At 51.8% G+C, this 25955-nt stretch overlaps 1 protein-coding gene across 3 annotated transcripts in view; it reads right to left on the reverse strand.

The window, feature by feature from the left end:
* Nucleotides 1-710: 710 nt before the first annotated feature.
* The window catches only part of RPS6KA1 (ribosomal protein S6 kinase A1), a 44862-nt gene continuing 19617 nt past the window's right edge, over nucleotides 711-25955 (reverse strand). The window contains exons 3-23 of one of the 3 annotated variants that reach the window (XM_074162152.1): nucleotides 21826-21879; nucleotides 16926-17042; nucleotides 14855-14936; nucleotides 14495-14575; nucleotides 13659-13738; nucleotides 12748-12854; nucleotides 12118-12155; nucleotides 11844-11986; nucleotides 11217-11287; nucleotides 10878-10966; nucleotides 10582-10646; nucleotides 9475-9577; nucleotides 9037-9164; nucleotides 8444-8569; nucleotides 7895-7984; nucleotides 7489-7647; nucleotides 7107-7268; nucleotides 6420-6496; nucleotides 6132-6249; nucleotides 3860-3997; nucleotides 711-3539 (exon numbers count right to left, since the gene is read on the reverse strand). In XM_074162152.1, coding sequence (XP_074018253.1) covers nucleotides 3417-3539; nucleotides 3860-3997; nucleotides 6132-6249; nucleotides 6420-6496; nucleotides 7107-7268; nucleotides 7489-7647; nucleotides 7895-7984; nucleotides 8444-8569; nucleotides 9037-9164; nucleotides 9475-9577; nucleotides 10582-10646; nucleotides 10878-10966; nucleotides 11217-11287; nucleotides 11844-11986; nucleotides 12118-12155; nucleotides 12748-12854; nucleotides 13659-13738; nucleotides 14495-14575; nucleotides 14855-14936; nucleotides 16926-17042; nucleotides 21826-21879 — 2151 coding nt within the window. In that variant the 3' untranslated portion in view covers nucleotides 711-3416. Of the gene's footprint in view, nucleotides 3540-3859; nucleotides 3998-6131; nucleotides 6250-6419; nucleotides 6497-7106; nucleotides 7269-7488; nucleotides 7648-7894; nucleotides 7985-8443; nucleotides 8591-9036; nucleotides 9165-9474; nucleotides 9578-10581; nucleotides 10647-10877; nucleotides 10967-11216; nucleotides 11288-11843; nucleotides 11987-12117; nucleotides 12156-12747; nucleotides 12855-13658; nucleotides 13739-14494; nucleotides 14576-14854; nucleotides 14937-16925; nucleotides 17043-19752; nucleotides 19801-20739; nucleotides 20750-21825; nucleotides 21880-25955 lie in introns of those variants that run through there. The other 2 variants (XM_074162154.1, XM_074162153.1) reach the window with 2 other exon arrangements.

Genomic DNA, 25955 nt, shown 5'->3' on the forward strand with positions numbered 1-25955 from the left:
GGTCAGTACCACATCATTAAAAGGAAGGCACGACTACTTCACACAGTGGGAAGAAGGAAAACGGCCTCTCAGCTGGGTCAAACTCTTTTACAACAGAAAAGTTGCTGATTTATGCCCCAAAAGGGGAAAGTTTAACCTTTCTTATACAGAAGCTGTATTATATAGAGCGGTTCAATATTATTTTCAGGCTCCTTGTCTACGGATTAACACGCTATTTCCACACAGGTTAATTGCAGGTAGACTCAGCTATTCGAGGCTGGATTCCGGGATTTCTGCTCCCTTGAGCTTTTGTATGGACGTACAGGACAAAAATCTTAAAGGTCAAGTCGACTATTAAACACCTGAAATAACACAAGCAGTTTTCCTTTTCAGGATTTCCTTAGGTATGAACGTTAAATACATTTTTGTCCCTTTTCAAATCAAGACAAAGGTAAATTGTATGTCCTTTGTCCCACATTAAAGCTGAATGACCTCAAACTCTGGTGAGAGCAGATCATTTGGTCTTCTCTAAGACACCCACTGGCTCCCCGCAACAGGCACTAGAGACCCAGCCTGCCACAGGCCCAATTTTCACCTCAAATAAAGCAATTTCAGTTAAGTTGGTCCCAACTGTATTTTGGCAAAGGTTTAATATTGTCGGGACAAAACCAGAAAGGGAAGGAGGGAGCCCACCCGACCCGATACAAACACCTACAGTTCTCATACGCAGAAAGATCAACAAGTCCATTTTTATTGAGCACTGGAATTAAAAAAGTAACAGCACTTGGTTGATTTGGAACTAAAATCAAGACTTATTTTTACTTATGGAAGGATCACTCAAAACAACTTGGTTAAAAGCACCCCAGAAAGCGAGGTGCAGCCCTTCTTGTTCACTCTGTTCTCCAAAGTCATGGAGGTCCCAGAAGCTACAGCTGCACCAAAGTTCCTCTGAAGACCCCAGTGAGGCTGGGGGGGTTTCATGCCTTGGGTATCGTCTCATGGCCAGAGCGAGCCTGCAGCAACCATGGGCTGCTCTCCTTGTGCCCGCCGAGCTCTGACCCTGGTTGTCATACGCGCCTCAGAGTTGCCACTAGTTGGCTTCACACCAGCACCATTACAGGGAGGATTAAGCAAAGGTTGTAACGCTTTTCCTGACTGATATTTGAAAACATTTACAACTCCGTACAAACAAGCCGGCTGCCACCCAAGCAGGATGGATGATTGGTTTAAGACCCATCCCATGCTGTTGCGAGGCTCACAGCGAGTGGTGATCGCCACCAACACGTCCAACCCCATCCACCGTTTCAGACACCACCCTTGAAGTCCATCCAACGGAGGAAACATTCTGAAAAACTGTTGAGGAATCTGCTTCAATCCCAACAGCGCCCACCAGGACTGACCCCAGCTCCAGAAAGAAGCTGTTTATAATTATTGTAGTTGTTTCAGGTACCTAAAATTCACAAACCTTTTTCACTGGCATGAGAGTTACTGCACAGTTGTAGGAAACATAAGGCAGGTTCAGTGGCACCAAGGCAAACCTTGTGCCAGAGGAGAAAGCAAGTATTTTTAAGGAAGGCATTTTGGGTGGTGGAGTGTCCCCTCCCCAGCCCTCAGCAAAACAGTAGATCCAGCTCTGCAAAACCAGCGAGAAGATCCCGAGTGCACTGGCACCAGCCTCCTCCACTCAGCGGCACTGGACACTAGGGCAGTACTTGAAATAAATATAGAAAAAAATCGTGACTATTTCAGCTTCTCACTGGCTGCTCCGGGGAGTAAAACAGGACCTGCCTGGATGAGGGTGGAGGAGGAGAGAGCTGTACATCTCTGAGAAACTTTTTTTGAGGAATTCTCCATTTTAGAGTCAACTGGGACTGTTGAGCAAAAGGGAAAAGCAAGAGAAAGCTTCCCCTCGTTATACGATCAGCCAAAATAGCAGAAATTCACATGAGAACCTTTGCTGGTTTCAGTCGCATCCTTGAGCACGCGAGCGTTTGAGGTCCCCGTAGCTCTCCTGCTCCTCCCAAGAAATGGCCACCACCAAACCAGGGAGCTCCAGCAACTCCCTGCAAGTCAGAATGGGTCAGGAATTCATTTCTAGCACAGTTTGTCTCCCAGTGTTGGTTTCTATTAGCACTAAAATGTCCTGAGAGTAAGAAGTTTCCCTCCGCAGCCCGCGTCCTGCCACTTTTCCTGTTGATGACGGCCTTATTCCATAACTGGGTCTAATTACTTCCCACTGCAAAGCGAGGTATTGCACCTGAGAGAAGGTGGCATAAGATGCAGCCCTACTACAGTACTGCTGGTTTTCCCATCACAGGACCAGAAGAAAAAGCTTTGCAGACCTCCCAAAAGGCAGGCAAGAATCATCATCCCCATCCAACGTGGGGGAAATGACCAGGGTCGCTTATTCTGCAGCTAAAAGTCAGTCAGTAAAAACCATCAACTGAATGACACGTTTATTGTACAATTCAGAAAGAAACCCTGAGTTACCAGCTGTAGAACAAAGTTAAATTAAAAAAAAAAAAAAGGAGGGATGGTTTGTTTCATAGGTTCCTGCTGAAAGAAAGGAAACCCAAAAATGGTAAAAACAGCAGCCAGAGCCAGCCCGAAACCTCAGCTTTGCCGAGGAGAAGGTTCCTTTGTCATCTCCACCTGTGTGGGTGACAAACTCCCCAGGGAGCGATGGGGAGAACACGAAGATGGGAGGGCAGAGGGAAGGAATAAGCCAAACCCGGCCCGTATTCTGGAGAGCCGAGCATCTAAGGGGGTGTTTGGAAAACCCGTGGTTTATTTTGTTCAGAGAACCCCTGTCTGGGCTGGGGGAGGGCAGGAGAGAGGAAGAAATGGGGTCTGAAAAAATCGACCTTACACTCTGAACACACACGCACGAGAAGTGCAGGGGAGGGAAATCCTTTACAAACAAGAGCGTAGCTGGCTAGGGGTCTGCAGGGCTGACTTTGGGAAGAGCATTCCTTTTGGGAAGAGCATCCAAAGGTTGAAGGGAGGAAAAACCCCAGATCCTAAAAACTCAACTTTTCCAGCTGCAATGGCGTTGGAGAGGATCAATTCCAAGAAATGATGTAGCTACAACAAATACCTGGCCCTACACGGGAAAAAGTGAATCAGAGCTGCTTTTTAGTGCCACTGGACATCAGTTATACATTCTAGTTCTCATATACACAGATGGATGTCTTTAAAAATTGACAATTTACACTTCAAAAAAGTTTTACAGTGAAGTTCTCTCGGCAAAGATCAGTCCACAGAAGGAGGAGCCAGTCTTTCAGAAACAGAAAGGCACTTGGCCTTTTGAGAAGAAGTCCTCAAGGGAGCTCCTATGCAGGCATCGACTGCCCCATCTCCTGCCCCCCCCGTCTTCAGTAGCTATTCAAAGCCTGCTGTGCCTGCACCGCGCCGAGCGGCCGCAGACCCTCCCAGCTTCACAGTGTGGTGGAAGGAAGTTTCTTCACCCGCCTCTGTGCCAGGATGGAGGATTCGATGGGCTTCAGCTGGGGGCTTGGCTTGGAGCTGTTCAGTGCAGAGTATGTGGCAGCCATCGCCCCCTTGGAGAGAAGGCACGAGAAGTCATTTAGATGTAAAGAGGTATTTCAGACTCACAGCTTTATAAGATGAGGGACCAGAGTAGCCAGACCCACAAACGAAGCCAGAAGCATCTTTCTTTTTCCTTTAGATCTCCCTCCCATCCTGACATGCCGTTAAAGAACCTCCCTAGGTTTTCCTACCAAAAAAATAGCTTGTCTTGTATTGTCTCCCCTTCACAATCCTCTCCTGCCCACAATCTCCAACCTTCCATCCTGCTTTGCCCACACCACCATCACCCCCAGACCCCAAAGTACCCGAGGAACCAGCCCAGACTTTGTACCTTTACAAGCTGAACGTCCTGGTGATTCAGCTGGCTCTGGGGTAAGCTGTCCTTCTGCGTTATCCACGGATGCTGCAGGACCTGCTTGGCTGTTAGACGCTGGTGAGGATCTACGTGAAGCATCTTTGATACCAGATCCTAAGGGCATTGTTTGGAAAGTTAGACTTTAAATTCAAAAATACCATCTGTCCGTCCCTAAATTGGGATTTAAATTCAGAGGCCAAGTTTCAAGTCCCCAGACATCAGCCTCCTTTTGTACAAACTATGTTTTCGGTAGGCCTGGGAGGTGTAACACGGCACCAAAGCCCGGATGGGTCGAGCACGAGGTGAGTGTTGGACACAAATATTCACAGCCAGAGCTAAAACAAATCACAGAATCACAGAATCTTCTCGGTTGGAAGGGACCTTTGAGATCATTGAGTCCAACCAACAAAAAACAAACAAACAAAAAAACCAACACCAAAACCAAACCAAAACAAACACCCACCCAGAACTACACCCCACACCCACCCACAAACAGACACAACCCAACAATCTCGGGCACTAGAGCACGCCCTGCAGTGCCATGTCTACACGTTTCTTAAATACCTCCAGGGATGGTGACTCCACCACCTCCCTGGGCAGGCTGTGCCAGTGCCTGACCACTCTCTCAGTGAAGTAATTCTTCCTAATATCTAATCTAAACCCCCCCTGCCCCAACTTCAGACCATTTCCTCTGGTCCTGTCATTATTCCCTTGGGAGAAGAGGCCAACACCCACCTCTCTACACCCTCCTTTCAGGGAGCTGTAGAGGGCAATGAGGTCTCCCCTCAGCCTCCTCTTCTCCAAACTAAACATGCCCAGTTCCCTCAGCCTCTCCTCCTATGACTTGTTCTCTAGACCCCTCACCAGCTTGGTGGCTCTCCTCTGGACACGCTCCAGCAGCTCAATGTCCTTCCTGCAGTGAGGGGCCCAAAACTGAACACAGCCCTCGAGGTGAGGCCTCACCAGTGCCCAGTACAGAGGCACCATCACTGCCCTGCTCCTGCTGGCCACGCTGTTCCTGATACAGGCCAGGATGCCGTTGGCCTTCTTGGCCACCTGGGCACACTGCTGGCTCATGTTCAGCCGGCTGTCCACCAACACTCCCAGGTCCTTTTCTGCTGGGCAGCTTTCCAGCCACTCAGCCCCCAGCCTGGAGCGTTGCCTGGGCTTGTTGTGACCGAAATGCAGGACCCGGCACTTGGCCTTATTAAACCTCATCCCATTGGCCTTGGCCCATTGATCCAACCTGCCCAGGTCCCTCTGTAGAGCCTGCCGACCCTCAAGCAGATCAACACTCCCACCTAGTTTGGTGTCATCTGCAAACTTACTGAGGGTGCACTCAATCCCCTTATCTAGATCATCAATAAAGATATTAAACAAGACTGGCCCCAAAACTGAGCCCTGAGGGACACCACTGGTGACCGGCCACCAACCGGATTTCACCCCATTAATCACAACTCCCTGGGCACGGCCATCCAGCCAGTTTTTTACCCAGTGAAGAGTACACTTGTCTATGCCATGATTCGCCAGCTTCTCCAGGAGAACGCTGTGAGGGACGGTGTCAAAGGCCTTACCAAAGTCCAGGTAGACAACGTCCACAGCCTTCCCCGCATCAAGAAGGCGGGTCACATGGTCATAGAAAGAGATCAAGTTGGTTAAGCAGGGCCTCCCTTTCATAAACCCATGCTGGCTGGCCCTGATCCCTCGGCTGCCCTGCTCTTGCCGTGAGAGCTCACTCAAGATGATCCTCTCCATGATCTTTCCCGGTACCGAGGTCAGACTGACAGGCCTATAGTTTCCCGGATCCTCCTTCCGGCCCTTCTTGTAGATGGGGCCATTACATCATTGGCCATCATTACATCATTGGCCACCCTCCAGTCATCTGGTACCTCTCCTGTTGACCAGGATTGTTGGCAGATAATGGAGTGAGGCTTGGTGAGCTCTCCCGCCAGCTCCCTGCGTACCCTTGGGTGAATCCCATCCGGCCCCATGGACTTATGCGTGTCCAGGTGCATAAGCAAATCATTAACTACTTCCTCCTGGATCACGGGGGGGTTGTTCTGCTCTCCATCCTAAGTGGGGAGAAGAAAGCTTATGGATGAGACACGCATGGGGTAGAAGCTACACTGCTGGTTTTCTCCTCTCTCTTCTGCCCTCCCTTCCCAACCTGCTTTAAACTTGCCTCACAGAGACTGGCCATGCTCGACCTCAACCCTTTAATGTAACGCAGATGAATATCAAACCCTACCTTGGCCATGTCAGAAATAGTGTCCCAGTTGCCTCCACTGACGGAGAACTTCCCCCTGCCTATCCGGGTCAGGATCTCTTCTGGAGTGTCACTGGGACCATTTGCAAACGGAGTGGAGCTGAGGATGGAAGAGACAGCATTTGATTTGCTGTCCTGTAACCCGGCCAGGGAGCGCCTCCAGGCAGCAGTGACCGATGAGGAGAGGTCCAACTGCCACCACGGAGTGTGTCTGAGAGCAAGGTGGTCACAGTCCCAGCTGTTTCCTTCCAGCGAGACAGAGGCGCTTACCCTGCGAGCATCGTATACAGGAGAACTCCCAGGCTCCAGATGTCACAGCCCTCGTCGTAGCCTTGGCGTTTTAGTACCTGAATAGAAATGCAAAGGAAAAAAAAAAATATAAAAAAGTGTGTTTGGTTCCTGTTGTTGAGCTCACTTCAGCTCTTGAAGAGCGTGCAGAGAGCCTAGAGCCCCACTTGGACTCAAGATCAGGAATCTAATCAGATTTTGGTTTCATGGAACAGCGGAACCCCCCCAGGCACATCAAAACAACAAGCGACAAAGGAGCCATGTTCCAGTGCAGTGACACTGCACACATGCTCCACCACGTGCCTGGTCTTTTTCTCTATTCTGCACCAAGACAACTGAGTGGAAGTTCATCCCATCTCTTTTATCAGGTCAGTTAATCAGGAAGAGAAGCAGCCTAGAAGAATAATGGGATTTTAAATGGGATTTTAAAGTCTCGGTACCCTAAGCAGAGTCCCCCATCAGGGCAGTACAAGTCGGAGGACTACACATGAGATCTCCTGTGTGTTCATTACTACAGGTGGTATTTCTGTAATTACCTACTCCAGGACAGAATACGCCAGAGCAGGCTGGAGGCAGGAATGGGACAGACCTACCTGTGCCGAGTGGGAGCACAGTCTGGGGGAGGGATGTGAGAGCTACCGAAGGGTTTCAGGGCAGTGAGGTGCTTACCTCGGGTGCCACAAAGTTTGCCGTGTAACAGGGAGTCATGAGAAGGCCGTTCTCAGCCCTCAGCTGCTTGGCAAAGCCAAAGTCACAAATGCGAATGCTTTCGGGGTTTCCTGACTCATCCACGTAGAGAATATTGCTGGGTTTCAAGTCCCTGTGAACAACCTGTGGAGCAACGAAAGTGTCATTCTCATGCCTCTGGAAGACAAAGGTCTGAAGCTGCATCAGGACACTCAACCCCTGCTCTGGCCCCACATCTGGTTCGCCAACACAGCAACACCAGCAAGAAATAATAGTCCTGACAGGCACAGTTACTGCCTGGAGGAGAGGGAGCGCAGTGCAATGCCAGGCAGCTTCCCAGGAAAAGTGATGTCACCACACTCACCCCTTGGGAATGCAGATACTCCACCGTTTTACAGATCGTGTGCAGGACCGAACTGGCTTCCCTCTCCGAGAAAAATTTCTGTTTGAGGATTTTATCCAGCAGCTCCCCTCCCCTCATCAGCTCAGTCACCAGATACACGTACTTCCCGTCATCGTACACCTACCAAAGCAAACACGGAGGTGTTAACCGAAAAGTGCTTCCAGAGCTTCCCTTCTGTACTTCTACCACCAAGCAGCAGACAGAAATCAGCAGTGCAGGGAGGGGTCCAGGGATGCTTCCCCACCCCAGAGCGGTACCTGTAGCAGGGCATTGGGATGCCCATGCTGGAGCTGCACTGCTCCCCCCAGAGACCAGTTCTGCCCTTCCTAAACCAAAATACAGGAGAAGTCATTCAAGTCACACTCACATCTTTCAAGGTGATGATGTTTGGATGCTGCCCGTATCGCAGGAGGATTTCTATTTCCTCAGAAGGGTCTCGCTTGCTCTTGTCAATAACCTGCAAGAGTATGGACGAGCGTTAGCCACAACGGGGTGGGAATGGGGTTGGGACAAAGCAAACAAGCTGAGCCTTTGGAACCCTGCAGAGATCCTGCACCATATCCATTCCCTGTCCCCTGGTCTCTTTAGCAATAAGGTCCTAGTTCCTTCATCAGTTCTGTGTCCCCAAACTCCAAAATTTTTATGTCTGGCGTATTTGTTAAGAGCTGACACAGCCCCAGCAAGCTTTGCAAAGAAAGGTGAGATACTGTCCTCCCTCCGAGAGAGGAGAACACTGCTTCCCTGCTATTCTTAGATAAGAAAGCTTGTGCAGTTACATGCACGGCAGCACAGAAATTGTCCACTTAGGCCCTAGGCAAGCAGGGAAAGCGATTTCATTCCTGGATGTTATTTTGGTCATCGTGGGGATGAACAGAAGTCTAACAGGGGAGTTCAGTTCAGATGGTAAATCTCAGACCTTGACTGCGTATTCCATGTTGGTTGCTTTATGAATGCAGCGTTTGCACACCGAGTAGGAGCCGACGCCGATCGTCTCCTTCACCACGTAGCCGTCGTTGAACTGGACATTCTTGCCGTGCAGCTGCTGCAAGAGGAGAGGGGAGAGCTGATGAGCTGGGAGGGTTCAGGGAAGGGTTTGTGCAACGTGATGAGTTATAACTGCAACACAGAGCGAGCTGACAGACGGCTGTCGGCTCCATCCCACAGTTCTCCTCCCGGCTGGGGAGAGGCAGGAGAAGAGAAGGCGGCAGATGTAGGTCAGTGGGCTAACACTATCTGCATCTAGCGTGGTGCGTTGCGGTGGCACCTATCAACCCACAGCCCTCCCGCTAGCACGGGTCCACCCGGGGAGAGGAAAGCAAAAAGACTCGCGTTGCCCTGCCGACCTGTGCGCACGACAGTCAACAGAAATGAAAGAACAAGATGCAAGAATTCAAAACAGAGCGACGCTGCCTCAGGCTTCCCCTGAGCTCTGCTCCAGATGGTCCCCGAGACCCACGCTGGAGAATTACTGTGGCTTCAAAGAGTTGTTCCTCCGTCCCCGCTTTTTACCTGTACCACCGAATGCAGAGGCGACTGGGCGGGTTTCACCTTGCCATCCTCCATCAATCCGGTCGCCACAAAACTGAAGCCTCGGAAGAGCTGATGGGCCCCCGCGCTTGGGGGGATGCCTGGGGAATCTGCAAGAGGAGTTGAGAGACAATTTGAAAAGGGCTGGCCCTGTGGAACCAGAACCCTTCTCCGTGCTCCCCAGAAGCTGTGGCTCCTCTGTAGGTTATTCGAGAGAAGAGCCACATCATGTAGCACAGAGCTTATGCGTAACACCCCGCATCCCTATGGCCGGGCCACCTCCTCAGCGCTACAAGCATCTGGAGCCGGCAGCAGGAGCAGGAGGCAAACCTTGCCCTCCTGGCACCGGCAAACCGCTATTTAAGCCGTACAGTATCATGTCACACAGGAAACTTCGGCTTTGCGTGAATCCATACAAACCTTTTGGTGTACGCGAGGTAAATTCTGTGTCAAAATAAAAGGTGTCATCTGGCTGGCCTACCGCAGGCTTGAAGGGCGGTTTGATTTCCCGGCGGTACAGCTTCTGCAAAGCAAAGACAGCTGGAAAGTGATCCGACAGGTCAGCGCTCTCGTACGAGCTGAGAAGGGCGCAAAGGCTGGCTAGGAATGAGAGGCCAAGCAGAGATTTTTGTGAAACTAGAAACAGCTCTGCGGCTCGGCATTTCACTGCGGCTCAGCGGTGCGAGGGAAGGCTTCTTGGCCAGTGGGGTGCTTTTGAATCAGTTTGCGGAGAAATTCTACAAATTCTACCTTATAATAAATCAAGAAAAGCAAAATGTTTTACATGTAACTTGGCCCCACTCCAAAAGCAGTATCCATAAAGTATTTACCTCACCGGGCTCTTCCACCTCCTCCTAACTCCCGTTAGGGCTTTGCTGACACATATCTCCCCAGGGACAGCCGGAGGAGATGCCCTAAGGAGGACGCTCGTATCCCAGCACTCCCACAAGTTGCCTTTTTAAATTGCTTCTTGAAGCAAAAATTTGAAATCAGCTTTAGTGGCATTGCCCGAGGTTCAGGCTGGCAGCTTGCTGGGTGCCTCGAAAGCACCGAAAGGCTGATCTTCAAAATCCCTCACCAAGTAAGGGAAAACAGGGAAGAAACAAAATTACGTGGTAAAGCAGGGAGTTGGTCAGAAGCAATTGGGAAATGCTGGTTCAGTTATCGCCCTGCTTCTCTGCACAAAACAAGGTATTTCCTTGCCAGAAATGTTTCCCCGAGTCCTTCCCACTTTGTGCAAGACGCTCCGTGTTGTGCCAAACCCCAATTAAAACCTGCACCTTACTGCTGAGGGATGAGTAAATTCAAACCGAGGTGAGATCATAGGCAAACTCAGGGATGAAACACTTATTTACACAACAAACAGAGTTTTAGTTTCAGGAAGCATTACTGGAAGAGATGGAAACCTGGACTGGTAGCTCTCCCGTAGCTGGTCAAGCATCACGACTGCGCTATTACTGCAGTCAGAGAATGGCATCACTGCTGCTGAGGGGAGTAAAAGTTTGCTCTTGTATTTCTGACACTCACGTTCCAGTCGATGGTGGAGTAGAAAGGATGGCGCTTGATCTCTTCTGCCCCGTCTGGTCCAGAACCTGAAAGATGCACCCGTGGAGTTGCATTAAATCAGGACCACCGACAAAGCGAAGGCTACTACCCTGTATTCAGTACAGCCAGGTATTATGGGGAACCTGGCTGTAATTTAACGAGCCCATTAACCGCACACAAGTGTGAACGTGCTGCTGACCCACGAGGATGTGAGAGGCCCCGAGACAGCGTCAGGTGTACTCAGAAACCAAAAAAAAAAAATATAATAATTGTCTTACCTAATCGGTTGGCTGGATTCCTTTTGAAAAGGGCTCGCAGGAGGCTCTGTGCTTCGGAGCTCAGGAACTGCGGCATGCCCAGCTTCGCTCTGCAGAGGAAGTTAAGCAATCCGTTGCAGGTTTAAAGAAGTCAACCCACAAGCCGACTGCAGCACCTCCACCCCCGAAAGTACAATCATCTGTTTGGCATTTACACTGCACCCTTCAAACTAACTGTTGGTACAAAACCGCTTGCCAAATAATGCCATTAAGTTGCGAGAACCCCCAAAATTGCAACACCCTCAGAGAAAGAGCAGAAGCTCATCTCCTGTACATACACGAAAGAGAAACTCCTCTTACTTGAGGATGAGGGTCATGGTCTCCTTACGATCCTTCCCTTGGAAGGGCAGCGAGCCGGTGAGCATTTCAAACTGGGAGGGAAAGAGAAGAAGGGGAGGTCACGTCTGAGCAAGTCTGATGGTTGCACAGATCCCACTGCACCTTCCTCTGGGAGCTCGCCAAAGCTAGCGACAAGCTTGTGAGGGATCAAAAACCTAGCTCTAAAAAAGATCGCAGACATCGTGTTTTCTCAGAAGGAGCTTGGTTCACAAGGTCTGCAGTGGGAACGTGATCGAGCCAGTGTCTGCTCCTGTAGGAGCCCTCAGATTCAGCAACCGCCAGGTGGTGGCACCAGATCTGCACAGACACCGAGGTCCCAGCGCTGGGGTGAACACAGACACCCCGATACTGGACACCCCACACCGTGCACCCCACGCTCACTGGGACCACAGCCTCAGGAGCTCTGCCTCCCCCAAGAAACCAGGCTGGATGCCTGGACAGCCTGTGCCAGACCTCTTTTGGGGGGTTTGGAGAACATCCCCAGGCCAGCACATCTGCTAGACGTGCAGAATCATGTCAGGGTGTTTCAGAGCCACCGCTGGAGCAGCTGCTGAGCCAGGTCCCCAAACCCACTGGCTGGGTATGTACCATTAACACCCCGTAGGACCACCAGTCAGCACTGTGGGAATGGCCCTGGCGATTCACAACTTCTGGTGCCATATACTCCACTGTCCCGCAGAAGGAATAGGCTTTCTTCTCGTGGTCTATAGCCTCCTTGCTCAAGCCAAAATCTACATAAGAGAAAACGTGTCAGCATGCACCCACGTGCTCTGAGCAACCACACAGAGCAGAGAGGCCTAAGAGAAGCTCTGTATTTCAAGAACCAATTGCTGGAGCATGAGGCTTTTGTGGAGTCCCTTACCTGTGAGTTTGATGTGCCCTTCTTCATCCAGGAGGATGCTACAGCATGAAAGAAAAAACCCAAGTTGTTACTGTCTGCGACAAGGGCTGGTGAGAAGAAGCACCCACAGTAGAGGCTGGTCTGAGATGCTCCCAGAATCCAGAGGAGAAAATTATCTGTCCCTTCTCCCAGTGCATTAAGCTCCATCACCAAGACGTGAGTGGGACAAGGAGCAGTTCCCTTCTCCCTACGCCCTCAACTTCTCATTAACCAAATGACCCACACAGGTGACACCACCTTTGATCCCCAGGTAAGAACACCCAACTCATGCAGCTGGTGGTGTCTCTGCAGGGGCCCAGCCTGGTGCCTTTTCCCTCCGAAGGCTCTCAACTGCTTAAAGCTGGAGCCCGGAGATGAGCCAAGGATTAACTGCTCGGACATGTGGTGCACACATGCTGCCTCCCCAGCGCTCCTGGCCGTAACTGCTGATCTGAGGAGCAGGAGCCTTGTCGCTTGGCACTGCTGCCTTCCATCTGGCTGGCCTCGGGGCACCGCTCGGCTTTGCCTCGGTGGAAGAAGGCTGTGCCGTTTGCTGACTACAGGCTGGGGACTGAAGGACTCTGTTCCCCGCCTCAGCTGTGCCGCACGTACTTCTCTGGTTTGAGATCCCTGTAGATGATTCCCAGGCTGTGCAAATGGTCGAGCCCCAGAGCCAGCTCTGCTAGGTAGAACTTCACGTCCTCCTCGGTGAACATGACCTGCGGGAAGGGAGAGGAAGCGGGCAGGCGCGGGGGTTACAACACTGGGGTTCCATCTCCGCCGTACCCATGCAAGACTTTTCACATCCGTGTTGCTCCCTCCTGCCTTTTCACACCCAAGTTTCCCAGGCTTTACCTGCCATACCAAAGTATCAATTAAGCAGCAATGCCAAAAAAACAAGTAGGGTTGCTAAGCAGCAGAGAAGTTTTTAAAAAACTCTTCGTTTACATTCACCAGGTTATGTTCCCGGTTGTCTTCACCTGGCACAACCTCTTGTTACCTCTCCCATTCCCTGCCCTCGCCCCATCCCAGTGCCGTGACACAACCAGCCAACACTTCAGCAGAACACTGTTCCCGCCTGGTTTCACAGAATCATAGAATCATAGAATGGTCAGAATTGGAAGGGACCTTAAAGATCATCAAGTTCCAACCCCCCCTGCCCTGGGCAGGGACACCTCCCACCAGACCAGGTTGCTCAAAGCCCCATCCAACCTGGCCTTGAACCCCTCCAGGGATGGGGCAGCCACAGCTTCTCTGGGCAACCTGGGCCAGGCTCTCACCACCATTGTCATTCTTAACGTGATGCTCAGCAGAGGTGAGACCTGCCTCCTCCGCTGCTGTTTTTCTGCCAGAGGACAGGGCTCCTGAGATATCCTCTCCCATTGCCAGCTCTGGGCTAGCGGCAGGTTGGAGGCTGTTTCCACCCCTCAAAGACTTTCCAAGGGTCAATCGCTTCTCCAGGCAATTAAGCCCAGATGAACCGAGAGCCTCAGCAACCCACCAAGATGCCAGAGCGTACCCACCTCTTTGGAAAGCCGAGTGAAAAGGTCACCTCCTCTGAGGAAATCCAAGATGAGATACAGCTTCCCCTCCGTCTGGAATGCTGAAACACAAGCCGGAGCAGGAATCAGAGCCCTCTGCTGAGGGAAGGCTCCACGGTGTTACATTAATCACTTAAATCCCAGTGGCTCCAGTTGTGCAGATGCCCTGTGTGGTTACTAGGTTAAACACAGGTAGGGATCATTATTTGGGGTAAATGAGATAGCCTGGCCGGGATGTTGAAATAGGAGCTCATTTCTGGCGCTGCAGAAAACCTTCATTTTATGGGGTGTTGGTTCCCTTTCAGCCAGCGATGCCCTACTGAAAGGGCTGTTTTTCCTCAGAGACGCACTGGTCACTTTACAGGGAAAGAAGCTGTCCTCGCCTTCCTCAGTCACAGCATTAATCCTGCCAAACTCTGGCTTGACCGGTTAACTCCGCTTTCTCAGTTTCTCCTGATTTAATGTTTTAATCCCAGGGATTTGATGTTTAAACCTCTTCTCCCGGTCTATGCTCTGTTCCCCAGCTAGAGCGGGCATGGGACCAAAGGCCTTTCCAGGAAAGGATTTGTGTTAAGGGGATTGTGACGGCTCCAGAGCAGCACAGCCATTGAGGGACACGGACTGATCTAGGCCTCTTCTCCATTTCAGGTATCTCCAGAAGCCTGTTAGGAACCATGAGGGGTTCTCAGCATCCTCAAAGCAGCTCATCTACCTGCTCGTGCCTATAGCTGCATCTTTCTTTATTGTGCTTAAAAGCAGTCAGTGTCTGTTCGAGGCTGCAGCCCCTCTCCCAGTGTCCCAACTAGCTCCACACTCACCGTAGTGGAGTTTCACCACAAAGGGATGGTTTACATCAGCCAAGATGTCCCTTTCTATCTTTGTCCTTACTCGATCACGCACTGTGGGAAGAGAGAGGAACAGCTCAGACACAGTACCCTGGAGTCAGCCTTGTCCCCAGCCTTAATCCCTTTGCATGAGGCAGCTCGAGCCAGATCTTTTCCCACCTCCATCACTGCAACAAGGATGGTTTTTTATAGATGAAAAGGAGGCTGTTTGGCTGAGATAAATATACTTCTCTTTCACCCAGACCATCCTGGGGCCAGCAGTGACTGCTGTGACGTCTCCCCAGTGCTCTTTAGGACATGGTGGATAAGAGTATCACAGCGAGAATCTCCTACCTTTCAACGTTGCCTTCTTGAGCACTTTCATGGCATAGAGGTGGTTGCTGTCTGGCGGTGTTATTTTTCTCACCAGGAAAACCTGAGGCAGAAGCGCACCACATTAGCCAAGCGCTGAATGTGAGCAGCAGGAGCTGGATGCCGCCCAAAGTGGCAAACCTCACAGTAACCCTAAGAAGCACCTGGCCACAGGGCTGGTAAGTTGTACCTCAAGCTCTCCATGGGAAACCCCATGAGGTTTTCAGGAAAATGCTGCGTGTAGACTCCTCTCACCCCATATCTCCAGCCATCGCAGCACTTGTGCTTTTATAATCATAGAATCAAAGAATGGTTAGAGTTGGAAAGGACCTTAAAGATCATCGAGTTCCAACCCCCCTGCCATGGGCAGGGACACCTCCACTAGAGCAGGTTGCTCAAAGCCCCAGCCAGCCTGGCCTTGAACCCCTCCAGGGATGGGGCATCCACAACCTCCCTGGGCAACCTGTTCCAGCGCTTCACCACCCTCACAGGAAAGAATTTCCTCCTAATATCTAATCGAAATCTCCCCTCTTCTAATTTAAAACCATTACCCCTTGTCCTGTCACTACACTTCCTGACAAAGAGTCCCTCTCCGGCTCTCCTGTAGGCTCCCTTCAGATATTGGAAGGCTGCTATGAGGTCTCCCCGGAACCTTCTCTTCTCCAGGCTGAACAACCCCAGCTCTCTCAGTCTGTCTTCGTAGAGGAGGTGCTCCATCCCTCCGATCATTTTCGTGGCCCTCCGCTGGCCCCGTTCCAACAGGTCCATGTCCTTCCTGTGTTGAGGACTCCAAAGCTGGGCACAGTACTCCAGGTGGGGTCTCAGGAGCACAGAGTAGAGGGGCAGAATCACCTCCCGTGACCTGCTGGCCACACTTCTCTTGATGCAGCCCAGGATGGGGTTGGCTTTCTGGGCTGCCAGTGCACACTGCCAGCTCATGTTGAGCTTCTCATCCACCAACACCCCCAAGTCCTTCTCCTCAGGGCTGCTCTCCAGCCATTCTCTGCCCAACCTTCTATTTGTGCCTGGGATTGCCACGTCCCAGGTGCAGGACCCTGCACTTGGCCTGGTTGAACTTCATGCGGTTTGCACGAGCCCATCTCTCAAGCCTGTCCAGGTCCCTCTGGATGCCATCCCTTCCCTCCAGCGTGTCGACCAAGCCACCGAGCTTGGTGTCGTCGGCAAACTTGCTGAGGGTGCAGTCTCTCACTTTCCTCCTCTCCCATCTCCCACAGTCTTCCTCACTCCTGCAGCTCCCGTGGGGCTGCGCCTGACGCCTGGGAGCTGTGACCTGAAGCACTGATGCTTCAATGCACCACGAAGCCTCCTGGTTTGACAGCCAGATCAACTCCTTACTGTTCAGGTCCTGCATCCTCTCTGGATTTTTACCTCCTTCCCTCCCCTGATGTCCCAGACTACCTGCTTTTAGGCAGCTTCAAAAAGACACCCCCTTTCTTTTGCACAAAGCCACTGGTGCATGTGCCCAGGCAACAGCACGGAGTCCTGTGCAAGCCCTCACTGTTAGCGCTGGTAACTGATTGACGTGAAGTTGATTTAATGGGTGAGCAGATGGTCTCTAAGAGACCTGGATTATTTACACACTGAAACAGATAAGAGTTACAGGCTACTTCCTTCCCCCTTCACAGAAGGGAAACTGGACCGTAAATAGGGGCCAAAACCAGATGCACACAGCATCATTTCTGAGAAGAGAGGAACGTGCCCGAGTCCTCGATTCAACTGACAGCCTGGCAGCCAGCGAGAGAGCCGCGGGAGGTCCCTCTGCCCTGTGCAACACCTGCATTCACAAGCAGGATCCTTTCCTCCTGATGGCCTGAAAAAGAATTACAGGGGAGCTTTGGACGCACAGGCTGGCCCTTAGGAGAAGGCATCGCTACGGTTGCCTTTCAAGTTAGAAGCAACCATTTGCTAAGTGGGCTCATCAGTCAGATTCTCACAGTCTGGTGGGAATAAGGGAAGTGGTTTCGTTGGGGACAGTCCCTTTCGTTATCAAAATCATTTATCTGACATGACACATAGGAAGAAGTGAACTCACCTTGCCGAAAGAGCCCTGTCCCAGCACCTTCAGGAGCTCAAACTGCGAAGGATCGGCTTTCTCGGAGCCTTCCTTCACATGGTGTGTGATGTTGATTTCTTTCACAACACCTTCGCCCTGAAAAAGAGGGGGGACAGTCGATTGGGAATACACTCCTGGGAATATACTCCTGAACAAGGGAAAGCGAGCCGTATCGCATTAAAGAACAAGGATTGCAGCTACAGACTGACAGGAACCACATCTGAGAGAACCATAAAAGTTGGTGCTTGTCACAGGTACCTCCTGGTTTCAACATCTGGAATAAATAAGTGGTCAGTAGGCTTGCACCAGGCAGCCGAGTTAAATATCCAGCTCTCTCCCCAAGGGCCCCGCTCCTCGCACCGCAGGCGCTGCGTTTCTTTGAACTGCATTTCAGAAGAGTGCGTGAAAAGCACCTTCTCCTTTTTTAAGGCACTGGTGGCAAAAAACAGGAGTGTTTATGCCACTAAAAATCCCACAACACAAAAATACGGCTCTGTTGTCAAAACACGGCCAGGGCTGGCAAAAATCAGACATGTTGGAGCCCATCTGCTCAGCAATCTGAGCAACTCTGCAACATAAGTCTTAGTGCATCTTCAGCACATACAGATGATGCTTTAACAGACTCAAGCCTTCAAGAAGATTGAGGGGAAGCCAAGGTCTCTGGCACATGTTTTGTTTAAAACACATTCTTTTATTTAAAAAAAAAAAAAAAAAAATTAAGAAGAAAAAGAGATTTAATCAGCAGTATCTAGAATGAACTCACCAACGAAGCACACAAGAACAGCCACAGACCCCGAGGTGATGCTGAAACACCTCCTTTCCCCACCAAACCTTGTCCGTACCTCTGGTGCGTAAAACCCAGAGTTCAGCTCAAGAGAAACACCTTGTGCTTCTTTCTATTTGCATCCCAAACAGAGACTTTTTATCCCCCTAGTCTTCCAGCTGTGCCTTTCCCTCTACTTCTCTTGATCATACTTCCCCAGCATATCTGTGCTTAGGCTCTCTCCTCTGAACTTGACCTGTTCCACCCCACAGGGCAGGCTGGACTCAACGTCCCACTTCTACAGACACGAATCTTACTCGGGCCAGAAATCACGTGTAGCTGTATGTCTTGTAAGGGCAAGTCCAGGCTTCTTAGCACTTTGGTCCCACATTATCCGGTGTTAGACATGGTCTGGTTGCTATTTGGACCTGGAGGCTGGCAATTATGTTCCAAAGGGCATTAAACTCGGTTGCTCTCTGACCCTAGGGCAGGTGTGGCCATCAGAGGCTGCCAGAAAGCTTGAACTACTATTTAGTTTTTCCCCTTGCAGAGTTGGAGGGAAAAAAGTTACGCTTTGTTTTTCTAAGACTAGTCAGGTACTTGGTCTGGAACCCATCTAATCAAAGCAGCTTTTGAAAACAACAGGAACCGAGTTTCAGGCTCTGCCTCTCCCCTGCACCCCGGCCCTGCGCTCCCCACCCTCCCCGCACCGTCTCGGGGAGCGTGGCCTCGCCAAGCGCCCGCGGATGTGGTTGCCTACCTGCACCCAGCACCCTTCCCCTCCCGCCCTCGCGCTTGGCTTTTCTCTAGGTTAGGAAGTGGCTTTGTTTCCACGTTGGTAGCTCTGCTCTCTCAAGACCCTGCATGATTCAGACATTGAGACCCAGCAGAGAAGCCCACGCTCACAGCACGCACAGCCCGAGCACAGGGAGAGGGCAGGGGGGCAGGAGCTCCCCCCGGTGTTACCCTGCCTTTTGCTGGTCTCAGTGATCACAGACAAGAAAGACCTTATAATCCCTGTAACAACGAGTTTCTGTGTTCCATATGATCTCCCAGCTTAAAGCAGCCACCTTACACTTCTGGTTTCGTTCGGAGGCTTTGGCAGACGGCTGCTGGCTGGGAACAGCTTCCCACTGCTGGCCACGAGCCTGAGCGGGAGCCAGCCAAGAGGTCTCCTCCTGCTAGTCCTTCCAGTTCAGCTCCCCAGGGAGAGACCCCACAGCAGGGAGAGAGCCGGGGATGGGACCAGTGGAAGTTGTAGGCTTTTTCCCTCCCCCTCATCTTCATGAAAACACTAGAAACCAGGTCTACAGAGCATCAGCACTTGTACAGCCGGGCACGTTCCACCCTGTAGCATCACACACCTAAGGAAAGAGGAACATTGAAAACGAACTCCTGTATCCACCTCCTCTATCCATCCTCCTACCACGGCTCTTCAGCAGATAGGGAATGATGTACTTTCCCAGCCGTGGGAATTCTTCGCCTTGGCCAGTAGCAAGACCCAGTGCGTTTAACTGCAAGCGGTTTGAGCAGCCCGAGCCGGATCTCAAGGCAGGCAGAGATTTGCCTACGCAGCCAGACCACAGCAGCAAACACACACGCGCCAAATAGACCAAACGTGGCATCAGCGGAGACGTTGTTGATGGCTTTCTGAGAAAAGCTTTGAGATAACATTTGGCATCTTGCTGGGAGATGCTTGCTCCCCACAAGGGAGGTTTCTTTTCTCCCATGGACTCATCCAGTAACTCGCAATTCAACAGTGAGGACTCTGGAAACCAGCTCCTACAGCCTGTTTAGCAGCCTGCCAGTCTCCAGCACAGAAGCACCTGCATGTCACCGAGCTGCAGCACAAACAGGCTTTGCTCTCACCGAGATAAGCTTCTTCCAGTGGCACCATTAAGCAAACTGTTAAGCAGAAAACGCAAAGCAAACCAGACTGCTCCAAATATCCATCCGAAGCATCAGGATGAGCAACCAGGGACGGCAAGAGAAGCAAAACGAGCTAACGGCGGTACTGACCGGGCTGGAGAGCTGGCTGGGGGCAGGCAGCTGCAGGCTGCAGGGCTTGGCTCGGTGCTTCCTCTGCAGCCAGAGCGCGAGGAAGGCGCAGATGCGAGGAAGTTTAGGGTCCCTCTCCATTCTCCCATCCCCATCACCATCGCGCAGCCCCAGTAACCGCCACCCCTGCGAGCTCCCGAGGAAGCTCGGCCGGCTCCCGGGGATGCGGAAGGCTCCCGGGGATGCGGGAGGCTCCGGCGGCGCTGCAGGGACGCCCCACGCTTGAGGTTGCCGGATGGAGGAGATACAGGTGGTTAAAGCCCAGCTGGCAGATGCGCAGTGGAGACAAGCGACTCGGTCGCACAGAGGCAGGTTCACGCTCCCACTCCCCAGCAACAGCGCTTGTGGTTGGGGCTTTTTTTTTGTTTTGTTTCTGGTTTTACTTTTTTTAAAAAAACCAACCAAACCAACCAAACTCACAGCTTGTTCACATTTGGGTTCTTTGGTTCAGACAAGACGCTGACAGAAAACATACATGGTCTAATTAAAGTGACTTCCATCTCGTGCCACATGAATCTCACATGAGGCTGTGGATGTGGAAACCCAATTTGGGGTTATTTCCATAACAGGGGAATATTCTGAAAAGCTGCTTACTCTTCAAAAAAGAAGAGAAAAACTCATGAAAGCCCACACAGGAGTCTGACACCACCTTGGAAAGCTGCACATCTCTGCTCTCGCCCTGGCACAGGGATGATGGCCACCCGTGATGGGATTCAGGGTGCATTGATCCCACGGGCAAATCCTCTGGCATTGCTGGGATCTGCACCTAGTCCTTCCTTTGATTTATGCTGCACAAGAGTCCTTGCCGTGGACGCTGGAGTTATCTAAGAGCCACCCTGGGAAGTTCCATGTGAGGTATTTTTAAGGGCATTTCTGATGCAGACAGCTGCTGAACCCCCTGCTGCTCGGATTTACCGGCAGGACAGAAGAGAAGTATTTAGATCCCTTGGTTTGCCTCTCTCCCCCTCCAACCCTCTTCCTCTTTGACCTTTCCATTGGGCCAGGACAGACAGATGTTTTCTGCAGCAAGACCCCAGAGAGGGCAGGTAAGAAAGAAACCCCTTGAAATGAGTAAAGAGACACCCACGCACCTTTGCAATTAGAAATAACCCCGTGTCGGCGCTGATTTCTGAATTTCTCCAGAGAGCGCAGTGTATGAAAAGAGGATCTTGGTTTAGACCCAGAGAGACTACTTATGACTGTCTTGCCTCCTCCGCCCCCATAACGTGCTCTTTGAGAACCGATAACGAAAGAAACAAATGACTTCAGACCAGCAAAGCAGCTGGTCCCAGCTCCACAGAGGGAACCTCAGTGGCCGGTGAGGTCCAAAGCAAGGGAGCCGGGAATCGGTGCCAGCACCAAACAGCCCCGTGCAGCGGCCGAGCACGAGTCTCCAGGAGACTTGGTTCGTGCTGACACCTCCTTCATTCTGCCACGGCCCCAGTGAAGCAGAAACCGTGTCGGCAGCGTGCAGGCCAAAGATGAGCATCGCCGCTTCCAAGGAAGCTTCACGCTGCTCAGCGAAGCCGTGCAGGTTGCAGGCAGCCAGCTCGCTACGCGTGGGCCCGGCAAGATCTGATCAATCTTGTCCCGACCGAGACGGTTTTGCACGTGGAGTTATCAGGCAGATGGCGCGGGGAGCGCAGCCTCAGAAAAGCAATCAAAAAATCCCCACTGTAGGTCCACGCCACCAAAACGCTGGAGCGTCCCCACCGGGACCTAACACCGCCCCAGCAAGCTGACAAGATCAGAAAGCCACAGGAGACATAAATGACAGCACAGAAAGGGGTTTGGTGTGGGGAGGAAGGAGGAGGAGGAGGATGAAGTCAAGTCCAGGATGTCATGTGAGCAAGTGAGTAATAGCTGTTTTCTGTATTAGCAGTCCCACCTCGCTGAGATGGGCTGGTAGGGGCGTGCTGCAAGGACGGGTTTGCTTTTCAGAGAGGTCCCTGCGAGCTCCGCTTACGCCCTCGCGTGCGTGGGACGACCCACCATGGGACAAAGCACGAATTAAACGCACGAGTCTCCTCGAGGTGCACATCTACAGCAGGCTCTTACCTTGTCTGCTGAGTCCACCAGGTCCTTCTCTATCCAAGTGATGTCTGACTTTGCCTGCGGGACAATAAACGAGTGTCAGCACAGAGGGGTTGTGATACTCTGCTAAAGTTTTCCCAAGAAACTCGTTTAGCGAGACCAGGTGAGCTGTTTGCTGGTGTCCCACCACACACCGCTCCTCGGGGTGCCATTCTGAGCTGTGTTGGTGGCTCCAGGAGAGCAGTAGGAGCCAGTTCCCGAAACTCTGACAGGCAGTGGAGAAGGACACGGTGCTGGCACTTGGTTACACATGTTCCCCAAGAATCAGATCACCATCACCAATGAGAGAGAATTAATTTCTGGCAGGTTGACTAACGTCTAGATCAGATTTTACTCTCAGCTACACCTGGACAAATTCCAGAAACCTCTGTTCTGGTATCGGTGTCCTGGGTCTGTGGGGAAGTTTGGCACCTCCATGGCAAAGAGAGGGCTTCTCTCCTCTCCAGGGGCACGCTCAGCATTTCTAAAGCACCAGCAGGAACATCCTCAAATACCAAAACTCACCACATCCCTCGAGGGCAGGGCAGGGCCAGCCCAGCTGCTCTGACAGGTCCCTGACCAGCCTTAGAAATGTCAGTTTACGCTGCCTCTGGGGCCAGATGCAATCCCGTCCAGCCTTACGGGGAGGGATGGAGAAGCATTTCAGGGGAGCTCAGAAAAGAACTGCTTCTGAGCTAGGAGATGGCTCCTTCTCCCCCAAAAACTCAGACTTAAGGGAAGAAGGAAGTTTTTGCAAGGTCAGTCCCCAAGCCCGCCGTGTTTTAATGAACAAGCATCGATCTGTCATCACATCTAGGTGCTCTTTCACCTGCTCTTGAGAAGAACGAAGTAAGTTTGAACAGAAAAATCACCCCTTCAAAAAAAATCAAATCAGATTTTTAACATTTCCTCCGAGAGGTTCAAGCCTTTGGCTGCGGATGAGAGAAAACTCATGGGACTGCAGACAGAAGGGATCTAAGAGAGACTCGAGCTGTGACTTCTCTTGTGTCTTTTCAAGCAGTTTGTCAGCACGACGGAGCCCGCGGTGCTGGCAGGGCTCTTCGGCGCCAGCCACGTCAAGCGGGTGGGTGCAGCGTGAGGCAGAGAGACCTGAAAGTAGGACAGGAGCTATGGAGAGGCGAGAGAAGAAAAAGCAAACCTTGAGGGAAGGGAGGAGCCGCGTGAAAACAGCGAGATTAGAGTTAAGAATTAACTGATTTTCAGCTCCGGAAGGACTGAATCAGATCAGAGGGGGCCCCCGCAGTCACCCTTTCCTTTCCTCCCCTCCATCGCTCTGCCCTTGATGCAGGAGCAGCCAAGATCTCTTTGGGTCTGGGAGAAGGTGGCTGTCCTGCTGTCACCGTGGGAAGCGGATGCCCGGAGCAGCCAGCTCTCACATCTACCAAAGCCACAACCAAACTCCTTCCCCAGCGCCCAAAAGCGATCACAAACCCCTCAGCGGTCCCTCCCCGGGGGATCACACCCACCCACTGGGAAAACGGCTCCTCCACGGCTCCGACCAGCGAGCGGGCACCAAACCCTGCCTCGGATGGGGATGGGTTGATTTCTCTCCCACAAGCACAGATCTCCCTGCAGGTCCATCCTACCAGCCCAAGACCCTGCTCCTGTGAGCTACCAAGCCTTCTCCTGACACCCACAGCCTCGGGGGGGGGCATTTTCCACAGGAAATTATATTTGCTGCTCCTGGAAAATAAAAGCACACCCCCGGCCACCAGCCAGGTCTGAGCCCAGGAGGTCGCTCAAGTCAGAGAGGAGGAGACAACTTCTTCTGAACTTCCCAACGCCACCTTCGAACTGCACAGATGGCTTAGTCACCCTAGATCAGAGGCCGGGGACGTACGTACGGGGCTTTGGGTTTTTTTTTTCCCAACACCAAGTTCAAAATGCAAGTCCTCTTTCCTACTTTCCCCTTTTTTGAGGAAGGATTTTTACAAGCCAGAAGCCAAGAGACAGGTTTGTTTTTGCTCGCGTTTTGTCACTTTGCTGGTTGAGACAGTCACATCTAAATGCAAGAGGAAAAAAAAAAAAAAAAAAAACCTGCAAGAGCTAGAAACAGATTACGCTTTTGGCATTTCGCTTCCTATTCATCAACAACTAACCAGAAGCTGTTTTAATTTCTGTTTCTTCAACACATGCTCTGGTCCCCAAACACTCCCAAATTCTGGCAGCACCTAGGAAAGACACTTCTTAGAAAGCAGTTTTACCATCGGAAATGCCTTTTCCAAAAGAGAAGTCGTTAATTAAGGCTGGATAAAGCCTGGCTCTCTAAGGTCAGGCGAGTCACCACCCTCTCGTGTCCTGCAGAAGAGACAGAGCACAGCGCTGCACGCAGAGCAGACATTTTATCAGACACTTGCCTCCTGGATCCTCGGCTTGGTGCGGAAGAGGAGCCTCAGCATCTCCAAGGCTTTAGGCTGCTATTCTCCCATACTTTGCAAGCTGGCTTCTGAACTTAGAGAGCTCTGCGGCACCCCGACCAGCACGAGAACCCCGAGTGTAGTAGTTACGTCACTGGGATGTATTTTGGGAGTTTTCGCTGAAAGGAAACTGTGGTTTCGTATGGGGAAATCGCATTGTGTGGCGATGGCTGCACAATACCAGCAGCCAGATGAAAACACTGGATGGCTTTACGGGTGCTTAGGCATGGCTCTTTCCATCAGCAAATCTCAGCAGGCTTTTCAAGAGGATCAGTATAGAGTCCCTTGTGTCACAGACAGGAAAGCAGGCACAGAAAGAGCAGTTTCTGTCCCTACGCGAGGCAGCAACAAGCAACTGAGGGTCTATGTAGCTTTCTTCCCCAAAGTTACGCTGTCCCTGCTCGGAGCAGCACAAACGCTGATTGCAGCCCAAACACCCTCCCCGTGGGATCAGCTGAGCCGCAGGTCTCCAGGGAAGGGGCCAGGAGGAGGCAGCTCCCGCAGCCGTCCCTGGTTCGTCCCTGCCCCGTGGCGGAGTCGCTGCTTGGTCATCTGCTGTGTCAGGTCTTTGGGACGCTGCTGCGAGGCCCCGCGTGAGGTTTGCAGGCTGACATCTTTATGGGAGGGTTGCACAATCCTGCCTGCTTGCTCAGGGGTCCTGCACCGTGACACTGCTCTGTGCCCCGCTCTGACACATCCAGGGATGCCCCAACAGGGCCGGAGCAGGAATGAGGTGGGAACTGGCTGAGTCAGGCAGCGCAGACACGGGGAGCAGGGAGGGATGAGGGGCTTCAGCCCCATGGCTCTGAATCAATTCTCTCCCCAATTTCAATGTTTGCAAGGAAAAGAGTGCTTACTCCCAGTTCCCGTCAAGGGGCCATCTGCATTTCATCTATGCAAAACACATGCCCTAGATGGTTTCAAAAGTTACCCAGCTGTTTCACCAGTGTCACTGCGAGGTCCTTTGCTGTTTTACAGGATCCCTTCAGCTGTCCCCGCTCCGTACCTTAAAGAAGTCACAGTTCCTGCAGAACTTCTTTCCGCATCCATGCAACTTTCGCAGCTGTTGAACTGCTCAGTGCTGCCCTGGACTGCAGCGTTCCAGCTGGAGCTGTGTCTACACGGAGCACCCCGATAGCTCTTTCTCTCTCCTAGAGCCTGTTTCCCAGGGGGAAACACTCCCTCCTCAGTGGCAGGAGGCACAAGGGGTCTCAAAATAACTTTGCAGCAGAGAAACACAGAAGCTGGAGCTTACATTTGGGCAGGTAGAGCTTGTGCAAGGAATTAAAGCAGCTGCAGAAGGCAGCCGTGCTTCAGTGTGAGACGGGATGATGCAGTACCCTGGTTTGTGGTCTGGCCTCTCTTCTGATGGGTTTTCTCACCTGTGTGCTAACGTGGACACAAAGAATTGCATCTGCACCCCCGTCCTGCCTTGCCAGGGGCCTGGCTCAGCCTGCCTGCCCCTTTTCTCCCCTAGAAACAGCGCTTTGAATTCCTGAGGCTTTTCACAAGGAGAAGTCCCATCCTGAAGCCCCTCTGCTAAACCTAGAGACCATAAACCAGTCTTGGTCAGAAGCAGAAGCCATCAGATCTTTGCTTCGGGTGCAGTTAACAAGCCACGGAGGGACCGGCTGCTGCTGGAGTGCAAACCTCCACTGCTTCGCTGTCTCTGCTCCC

This window comes from Numenius arquata, chromosome 21 (genome assembly GCF_964106895.1).
Source record: "Numenius arquata chromosome 21, bNumArq3.hap1.1, whole genome shotgun sequence".
Taxonomy (NCBI): Eukaryota; Metazoa; Chordata; class Aves; order Charadriiformes; family Scolopacidae; genus Numenius; species Numenius arquata.